This window comes from Calidris pugnax, unplaced genomic scaffold (assembly GCF_001431845.1).
Source record: "Calidris pugnax isolate Ruff unplaced genomic scaffold, ASM143184v1 scaffold457, whole genome shotgun sequence".
In the NCBI taxonomy this organism is placed as follows: domain Eukaryota; kingdom Metazoa; phylum Chordata; class Aves; order Charadriiformes; family Scolopacidae; genus Calidris; species Calidris pugnax.
In genome coordinates, this window is record NW_015091210.1 from 113,705 (window position 1) to 123,635 (window position 9,931).

General features: G+C 55.5%; 1 protein-coding gene across 1 annotated transcript in view; it reads left to right on the forward strand.

Annotated features, from left to right (window-relative positions):
* Nucleotides 1-9,931, forward strand: part of SNRNP200 (small nuclear ribonucleoprotein, U5 200kDa subunit) — a 58,839-nt gene that overhangs the window by 45,201 nt on the left and 3,707 nt on the right. The window contains exons 25-34 of the mRNA XM_014959805.1: nt 435-608; nt 1,129-1,289; nt 2,111-2,338; nt 2,618-2,809; nt 2,896-3,074; nt 3,773-3,924; nt 5,606-5,714; nt 6,549-6,657; nt 8,575-8,764; nt 8,898-9,062. Of these exons, the coding sequence (XP_014815291.1) occupies nt 435-608; nt 1,129-1,289; nt 2,111-2,338; nt 2,618-2,809; nt 2,896-3,074; nt 3,773-3,924; nt 5,606-5,714; nt 6,549-6,657; nt 8,575-8,764; nt 8,898-9,062 (1,659 nt within the window). The remainder of the gene's footprint in view (nt 1-434; nt 609-1,128; nt 1,290-2,110; nt 2,339-2,617; nt 2,810-2,895; nt 3,075-3,772; nt 3,925-5,605; nt 5,715-6,548; nt 6,658-8,574; nt 8,765-8,897; nt 9,063-9,931) is intronic.

Sequence of the window (9,931 nt, forward strand, 5' to 3'; positions counted from 1 at the left end):
AGAATCCCCTCTCTGGACCTGCTGGCAACGCAGCTTTTGATGCAGCCCAGGATGGGATTGGCCTTCTGGGCTGCAAGTGCCCACTGCCTGCTCATGTCCAGCTTCTCCTCCACCAGCACCACTTTCCTCAGGGCTGCTTTCCAATCCTTCACCCCCCAGTTTGTATTGGTGGCGAGGATTGTTCCAGCCCAGGTGCAGAACCTTGCATTTGCTCTTGTTGAACCTCATGAGGTTCACCTGGGCCCACCTTTCCAGCCTGTCCAGGTCCTTTTGGATGACATCCCATCCCTCTGGTGTATCGACAACACCACACAGCTTGGTATCGTCCGCAAACTTGGCAGATGAAGCCGTTGGAAGTGCTTTTGGAGATGAAAATGGGTTGTGTTTTGGGTTTTTTTTTAATTTTTTGGGTTTTTTTCCTGTGTGTCTGACAGCCTGTGAGACCCAGCTCCCCGTTTCCTTCCGCCACCTCATCCTCCCGGAGAAATACCCTCCTCCCACCGAGCTGCTGGACCTGCAGCCCCTGCCCGTCTCTGCTCTGCGGAACAGCGCCTTCGAGAGCCTCTACCAGGACAAATTCCCTTTCTTCAACCCAATCCAGACCCAGGGTGGGTATCACCTCTGCTCTCCTCCTCCAAACCCCCTCTCGGCGAGCCCTTTTGGTGCTCCCAGTCCCATAAACCTGTTTTTTTGGGGGTTTATTCACACAATTTGCTTAAGGAAGTGCATTATGCCTCTCCTCCACCTCCCTGAGCCCGAGAAGTGTGAGGGCTTGAAGTCTTTCTCCATGGGCCAGAAGATCTTTGATCTGTTCCTCACGTACATCAAAGGCTCTGGGGCTGTCTGGGAGCAACAGGTTTGCTCCTGGAAGCTGTGTCTGTGCTGATTCAAGGAGCCAGAATTAGAAAATTCACACTTCTGAGCTACTATGACACACTCGAGCCTGTTTTTTTGAGTAAATCGTGGGCTAAAACTCTTAAACTGCCTTTTTTTTGGTTTTTTTGGTAACTCCTCCTCACACGCTTTGGGTCCAGGCTGTGTTTTCCCTGCCCCGTTTCTAGAGCTTTGTTGGAAATCCCTGGAGATTTTGCTAAACCTCTCCCTTGTGTGTTTGCCTTCTCCCCCCAGTCTTTAACACGGTTTATAACAGCGACGACAACGTCTTCGTGGGGGCCCCCACGGGCAGCGGGAAGACCATCTGCGCCGAGTTTGCCATCCTGAGGATGTTGCTGCAGAACTCGGAGGGTCGCTGCGTCTACATCACCCCCATGGAGGCCCTGGCAGAGCAGGTGAACCCAGCACCTTAGAATCATAGAGTCATAGACCTGTTTGGGTTGGAAGGGACTTTTAAGGTCATCCAGTCCAACCATCAACTCAACTCTGATGAAAACCATCACTAACCCATGTCTCTAAGCACTAGGTCAACCCGGCTTTTAAATCCCTCCAGGGATGGTGACTCCACCACTGCCCTGGGCAGCCCATTCCAAGGCTTCACAACAGGCTCCTGTTCAGCCAACAGTTGACCAACACCCCAGGTCCTTTTCTGCTCCAGCCACTCTGCCCCCAGCCTGGAGCATTGCCCAGGGTTGGTGGGACCCAAGTGCAGGATCTGGCACTTGGCCTTGTTGAACCTCATCCCGTTGGCCTCCCTCCATCCAGCCTGTCCAGCTCCCTCTGCAAAGCCTTCCTACCCTCCAGCAGGTTGACACTCCCACCCAACTTGGTGTCATCTGCAAACTGACTGAGGGTGCACTCCATCCCCTCGTCCAGATCATTGATAATGATGTTGATAATAATGATAATGACGTGGGGGGGTTGGACTTGATGATCTCCAGAGGTCCCTTCCAACCCCATATGATTCTATGATTTTTATTTTTTTATTCTATGTTAAAGAGAACCGGCCCCAACACCCAGCCCTGAGGGACACCACTGGTGACCACCCACCAGCTGGATTTAACTCCATTCACCTTGGGGAGATCTAAGCCTTACTTTCTCTTAGATTTCCTTCCTCACCCCCTCTTTCACTTCTCCTGCTTGTTTTCAAGGATTCAGTAGGATTTTAAGAGGTTTTTTTGAGGTTAACAACAGCATCCCTTGCCTTTTTTGGCAGGTTTTCATGGACTGGTACGAGAAATTCCAGGAACGTCTCAATAAGAAGGTGGTTTTGCTGACGGGGGAGACCAGCACCGACCTGAAGCTGTTGGGCAAAGGGAACATCATCATCAGCACCCCTGAGAAATGGGACATCCTCTCACGACGTTGGAAACAACGCAAGAACGTCCAGAACGTCAACCTCTTCATCGTGGACGAAGTGCATCTCATCGGGGGCGAAAACGGGGTACGTCTGGCCAGGGGAGGAGGGTGCTGCTAATTAGTGATGCTCATTATCACACTAATCTGAGGAGTAGGAGCCACTTTGGGGTGCTCACTCCCAATATCTGGTCTAAAGTCAGCTTTTCCTGCCGGGATTTTCCCCGAAATGGAAATAGGAGGGTTGTATCCATGGGGAAGGTTGGGAGTATTCCTTGGATGAAGGTGTTTGGGATGGAGCAGCTGGAGCTCAGCCAGGAGAGGTGGCTTCTTTCCTGCTCTGATCTGTCTTTTCTCCCACCTGCAGCCCGTGCTGGAGGTCATCTGCTCCCGCATGCGCTACATCTCCTCCCAAATCGAGCGTCCCATCCGCATCGTGGCCCTCAGCTCCTCCCTCTCCAACGCCAAGGACGTTGCTCACTGGCTGGGCTGTAGTGCCACCTCCACCTTCAACTTCCACCCCAACGTCCGCCCCGTGCCCTTGGAGCTCCACATTCAGGTAGGGTTTGGGGCAACCTCAGCTCTTTCCCCTTCCCCCTCGCTCTTCCCTGAGCGGCGTCACCGCCTTCTCCTCTTCCTCTGCAGGGCTTCAACATCAGCCACACGCAGACCCGCCTGCTCTCCATGGCCAAGCCCGTCTACCACGCCATCATGAAGCATTCCCCCAAGAAGCCCGTCATCGTTTTCGTCCCGTCCCGCAAGCAGACGCGGCTCACGGCCATCAACATCCTCACCACCTGCGCCTCGGACGTCCAGAGACAAAGGTCTGAGTCCCTCCTCCAATTGAGGCAGAAGCAAGATTTTCTTGATGGTTTTGCTGGGTTTGAGGGACAACTTCTGATGGGAAACGGTCTCTGCTCTGCCCTGGGGAGGCCCCAGCTGGAGCACTGGGACCAGTTGTGGGCTGCCCAGTTCCAGAAGGACAGGGAACTGCTGGAGAGGGGACAGCAGAGGCTACAGAGATGATGAAGGGCCTAGAACATCTCCATGATGAAGAAAGGCTGAGGGACTTGGGGCTTTTTAGTCTGGAGAAGAGAAAGCTGAGGGGGGATCTGATCCATGCCCATAAATACTTCCAGGGTGGGTGTCAGGAGGATGGGGCTGGTCTTTTTCCAGTGGTGCCCAGGGACAGGACAAGAGGAAATGGGCACAAACTTGAACATGAGAAGTTCCATCTCAACATGAGGAGGAACTTCTTGACTTTGAGGGTGGCAGAGCCCTGGCAGAGGCTGCCCAGGGAGGTGGTGGAGTCTCCTTCTCTGGAGACATTCAAACCCCACCTGGACACGTTCCTGTGGGACCTGCTCTGGGTGCCCCTGCTCTGGCAGGGGGTTGGACTAGATGATCTCCAGAGGTCCCTTCCCACCCCATATCATCCTGTGATTCTTTGATGTGACATTAGAGGGATGGTCTTGCTGGGCCTTGAGGGGGGTTTCTTCACTCCCCGTCGTCTCTCCGGCAGGTTCCTGCACTGCGCCGAGAAGGACCTGGTTCCCTACCTGGACAAGCTCAACGACAACACTCTGAAGGAAACTCTGGTGAACGGGGTGGGCTACCTGCACGAGGGGCTGACAGCCATGGAGCGGCGTGTGGTGGAGCAGCTTTTCAGCTCAGGTGAGCCCGGTGGGACGGGGACATCAACCCCTCAACCCCTTTCCCTGGAGCTTGGCAGTGCCCATGGTCTCCGGGCTGGAGAGAACGGCTCGGCCAGATGTCACTTCTCTGCCACCTGGGGCCAAAACAGCTGCAATTTTAAACTTCACCATCTCTCCTGGACCTCCTCGTCTGAGGAGACCCGTCTGGGAGGACACAGAACCCCCAGAGCCTTCTCTTTCTTCTCCTCAGTCCTTCTCCTTCTCCCCTCCCCAAGATCCTTCTTCTCCTCCTTCTCCCTCTCAGATCCTTCCCCCCCGGATCCTTCTCCTTCTCCCCCCAGCCTGATCCTTCTCCATTTCTTCCCCACTCCAAGATCCTTCTCCATTTCCTTCCTCCCCCGAGACCCTTCTCCATTTCCTTTCCCCCCCGAGATCCTTCTCCATTTCCTTTCCACCCCTGTTCTCCATTTCCTTCCTCCCCCGAGACCGAGGTCCTTCTCCATCTCCTTCCACCCCTGAGGTCCTTCTCCATCTCCTTCCTCCCCTGAGGTCCTTCTCCATTTCCTTCCTCCCCTGAGACCCTTCTCCATTTCCTTCCTCCCCTGAGACCCTTCTCCATTTCCTTCCTCCCCCGAGATCCTTCTCCATTTCCTTCTTCCCCTGAGACCCTTCTCCGTTTCTCCCCCAGATCCTTCTCCGTTTCTCCCCCAGATCCTTCTCCGTTTCTCCCCCAGATCCTTCTCCGTTTCTCCCCCAGATCCTTCTCCGTTTCTCCCCCAGATCCTTCTCCGTTTCTCCCCCAGATCCTTCTCCGTTTCTCCCCCAGATCCTTCTCCATTTCCTTTCCCCCCAAGATCCTTCTCCATTTCCTTCCTCCCCCCAGATCCTTCTCCATTTCCTTCCTCCCTCGACATCCTTCTCCATTTCCTTCCACCCCCGAGATCCTTCTTCTTCTCCTTCACCCCCCAAGATCCTTCTCCATCTCTTTCCCCCCGAGATCCTTCTCCATTCCCCCCCGAGATCCTTCTCCATTTCCCCCCGAGATCCTTCTCCCCCTTCTCCATTTCCTTCCCCCCACTGAGATCCTTCTCCATTTCCTTCCTCCCTCAAGATCCTTCTCCATTCCCCCCCCAGATCCTTCTCCATTTCCTTCCGCCCCCCATCCTTCTTCTTCTCCTTCACCCCCCAAGATCCTTCTCCATCTCTTTCCCCCCGAGATCCTTCTCCATTTCCCCCCGAGATCCTTCTCCATTTCCCCCCGAGATCCTTCTCCATTTCCCCCTCGAGATCCTTCCCCATTTCCTTCTTCCCTCGAGATCCTTCTCCATTTCCTTCCCCACTTCGAGATCCTTCTCCATTTCCCCTCCAGATCCTTCTCCATTTCCTTCCTCCCCCGAGACCCTTCTCCATTTCCTTCTTCCCCTAAGACCTTTCTCCATTTCCTTTCCCCCCCAAGACCCTTCTCCATTTCCCCCTTGAGATCCTTCTCCATTTCCTTCCTCCCTTGAGATCCTTCTCCATTTCCTTCCTCCCCCCAAGACCCTTCTCCATTTCCTTGCCCCCCCAAGATCCTTCTCCATGTCCTTCCCTCTCCCCCAGAACCTTCTCCTTCCCCCCAACCCCCACCAGATCCTTCTCCCTCTCCCCCCAGTCCCGGTGCCCCCCAGAGGTGCCGACCGCTCTCCCCGGGCACGTTTCAGGTGCGGTTCAGGTGATGGTGGCCTCCCGTAGCCTCTGCTGGGGCATGAACATCGCTGCTCACCTGGTGATCATCATGGACACGCAGTACTACAACGGCAAGATCCACGCGTGAGTGCACCGGGGCCTCCCTTTGAGGGGTCTGGAGAATAAGTCTTGTGAGGAGAGGCTGAGGGAGCTGGGGTTATTCAGCCTGGAGAAGAGGAGGCTGAGGGGAGACCTTATTGCTCTCTCCAACTCCCTGAAAGGAGGGTGTAGAGAGGTGGGGGTCGGTCTCTTCTCTCAAGTCACAGGTGACAGGACAAGAGGAAATGGCCTCAAGTTGCCCCAGGGGAGGTTCAGGCTGGATATTAGGAACAATTTTTTCACTGAAAGGGTTCTCAGCCCTTGGAATGGGCTGCCCAGGGAGGGGGTTGAGGCCCCATCCCTGGAGGTGTTCAAAAGCCGGGTTGATGTAGTGCTGGGAGGTCTGGTTTAGTGATGATGCTCCTTGTTTGTTGTGTGGGTGTCTATTTTTGTCAGTGAGGTTGACGGTTGGACAAGATGATCTTGAAGGTCCCTTCCAACCTAGAAGATTCTGTGTGATTCTGTAATCCCTGGGGCTCCATCCTCCTCCTCCTGAGCACGAGGGAACAACCTCATCCCAAAGGGAACCCATCCCAGTCCAGGCAGAGACTGGGAACGACTGGAGAGCGGTGGTGGCTCTCCGTGGAGCTTGGGTAACTCTTCTCTCCATCGCAGGTACGTGGATTACCCCATCTATGATGTCCTGCAGATGGTGGGCCACGCCAACCGCCCGCTGCAGGACGACGAGGGCCGTTGTGTCATCATGTGCCAGGGATCCCATCCCAAAGGAACCCATCCCAGTCCAGGCAGAGACTGGGAATGACTGGAGAGAGGTGGTGGCTCTCCGTGGAGCTTGGGTAACTCTTCTCTCCATCGCAGGTACGTGGATTACCCCATCTATGATGTCCTGCAGATGGTGGGCCACGCCAACCGCCCGCTGCAGGACGACGAGGGCCGTTGTGTCATCATGTGCCAGGGATCCAAGAAGGTGGGTGAGGAACGGGGCACCCCTTCTCACCCTGAGAGGGTCCATCTCCTGCCCGGGGCATGGATTTCTCCCAGCTTTGGGCAGGCAACCCCCACTCAGGGCCCTGCTGCCTGGGGAGGCTCCAGGATTTTGGGAGGAGGCTCCAGGATTTTGGGAGGAGGCTCCAGGATTTTGGGAGGAGGCTTCAGGATTTGGGAGGAGGCTACAGGATTTGGGAGGAGGCTTCAGGATTTGGGAGGAGGCTCTAGGATTGTGGGAGGGGACTCCAAGTTTTCTTGGAGAGGCTCCAGGATTTTTTGGAGAGGGCTTTGGGATTGTGGAGGTGGGGTCCAGGATTGTTGGGAGGAGCTCCAGGATTTGGGATGACTCCAGGATTTTTGGAGGGGGCTTTGGGATTTGGGAGGGGGCTTCGAGAATTTAGGAGGAGGCTTCAGGATTTTGGGAGGGGGCTCTCGGATTTTTGGAAGATGCTCCAGGATTTTTGGAGGATGCTCCAGGATTGTGGGAGGGGGATCTGAGTTTTCTTGGAGAGGCTCCAGGATTTTTGGGAGGGGGCTCCGGGATTGTGGAGGAGGGCTCCAGGATTGTTGGGAGGGGTCTCCAGGATTGTTGGGAGGGGTCTCCAGGATTGTTGGGAGGGGGCTTTGAGATTTGGGAGGGGGCTTTGAGATTTAGGAGGAGGCTTCAGGATTTGGAGGATTTTTGGAGGATGCTCTAGGATTTTTGGGGGGAGCTCCAGAATTTTTGGAGGGGGCTCTAGGATTGTGGGAGGGGGCTCCGAGTTCTCTTGGAGAGGCTCCAGGATTTTTTGGAAGGGGCTCTAGTGTTTTTGGAGGGGGCTCTGGGATTGTTGGGAGGGGTCTTCAGGATTTTTGGGAGGGGCTCTAGGATTTTTGGAGGGGGCTCTAGGATTTTTGGAGGACGCTCCAGGATTGTGGGAGGGGGCTCCGAGTTTTCTTGGAGAGGCTCCAGGATTTTGGGGAGAGGGCTCTAGTGTTTTTGGAGGGGTCTTCGGGATTGTTGGGAGGGGGCTTCAGGATTTTGGGAGGGAGCTCTAGGATTTTTGGAGGGAGCTCCAGGATTTTTGGAGGGGGCTCTGAGGTTTCTTGGAGGAGGCTCTAGGGTTTTTGGAGGGAGCTCCAGGATTGTGGGAGGGGGCTCCGAGTTTTCTTGGAGAGGCTCCAGGATTTTGGGGAGAGGGCTCTAGTGTTTTTGGAGGGGGCTTCGGGATTGTTGGGAGGGGGCTTCAGGATTTTGGGAGGGAGCTCTAGGACTTTTGGAGGGAGCTCCAGGATTGTGGGAGGGGGCTCCGAGTTTTCTTGGAGAGGCTCCAGGATTTTGGGGAGAGGGCTCTAGTGTTTTTGGAGGGGGCTTCGGGATTGTTGGGAGGGGGCTTCAGGATTTTGGGAGGGAGCTCTAGGACTTTTGGAGGGAGCTCCAGGATTGTGGGAGGGGGCTCCGAGTTTTCTTGGAGAGGCTCCAGGATTTTGGGGAGAGGGCTCTAGTGTTTTTGGAGGGGGCTTCGGGATTGTTGGGAGGGGGCTTCAGGATTTTGGGAGGGAGCTCTAGGATTTTTGGAGGGAGCTCCAGGATTTTTGGGAGGGGCTCCAAGTTTTCTTGGAGGGGGCTCTAGAATTTTTGGAGGACACTCTAGGATTGTGGGAGGGGGCTCTGAGTTTTCTTGGAGAGGCTCCAGGATTGTTGGGAGGGGCTCCAGGATTTGGGGCGACTCCAGCATTTTTAGAGGGGCTCTGAGATTCTTGGAGGAGGCTCCAGGATTTTGGGAAGGGGCTCCAGGATTTGGGGTGACTCCAGCATTTTTGGAGGGGCTCTGAGATTTTTGGAGGAGGCTCCAGGATTTTGTGAGGTGCTGGGATTTATTCACCCCCTTTCCCTCTGCTCCTTCCCCGGCTCTAGGATTTCTTCAAGAAGTTCCTGTACGAGCCCCTGCCGGTGGAGTCGCACTTGGACCACTGCATGCACGATCACTTCAACGCCGAGATCGTCACCAAAACCATCGAGAACAAGCAGGACGCGGTGGATTATCTCACCTGGACCTTCCTCTACCGCAGGATGACCCAGAATCCCAACTACTACAACCTTCAAGGTTGAGCAGAGGTGTCCACGCTGGTTGGAGGACGTTGGGGGACCCTCTACCTGTGGGCTCTGCTTTCGCAGGAGGAGCTTTTCTCCATCCTGGGGGGTTCCTGAGCCCCGTCACAACCTCCTTGTCCCCCCAGGTGTGTCCCACCGGCATCTCTCGGATCACCTCTCGGAGCTGGTGGAGCAAACCCTGAGCGACCTGGAACAATCCAAGTGCATCAGCATCGAGGACGAGATGGACGTGGCTCCTCTCAACCTGGGGATGATCGCTGCCTACTACTACATCAACTACACCACCATCGGTGAGGGCTCCACGGGGGGGTTTCTGTGTCCCATCCCCTCTCTATGTCCTTCCCTTGGTGATGGAGAGAAGGTGTTGGGTGCTTGAAACTCTCTCCTTGAGCACGAGTGTGTCCAGAGAAGGACAACGGAGCTGGGGAGGGGTCTGGATGAGGGGATGGAGTGATGTCCTTCCTTGGGTAATGGAGAGAAGGTGCTGGGTGCTTGAAACTGTCCTTGAGCACGAGTGTGTCCAGAGAAGGACAACGGAGCTGGGGAGGGGTCTGGATGAGGGGATGGAGTGCACCCTCAGTCAGTTTGCAGATGACACCAAGTTGGGTGGGAGTGTCGACCTGCTGGAGGGTAGGAAGGCTTTGCAGAGGGATCTGGACAGGCTGGATGGATGGACTGAGGTCAATGGGATGAGGTTCAACAAGGCCAAGTGCTTGGATCCTGCCCTTGGATCCCACCAACCCCATGGATGCTCCAGGCTGGGGGCAGAGTGGCTGGAGCAGAAAAGGACCTGGGGGTGTTGGTTGACTGTTGGCTGAACATGAGCCAGCAGTGTGCCCAGGTGGCCAAGAAGGCCAACAGCATCCTGGCCTGCATCAGGAACAGTGTGGGGAGTAGGACTCAGGAGGTGATTGTCCCCCTGGACTGGGCACTGGGGAGGTTCCACCTTGAGGGCTGCATCTATTTTGGGGCCTCTTATCACAAAAAAGGCCTTGAGGGGCTGGAGCGGGTCCAGAGAAGGGCAAGGGAGCTGGTGAGGGGTCTGGAGCACAAGGAGAAGGGTCTGGAGAACTTCTGAAGGAGCTGGGGGTGTTGAACCTGGAGAAGAGGAGGCTGAGGGGAGACCTTCTGGCTCTCTCCAACTCCCTGAAAGGAGGGG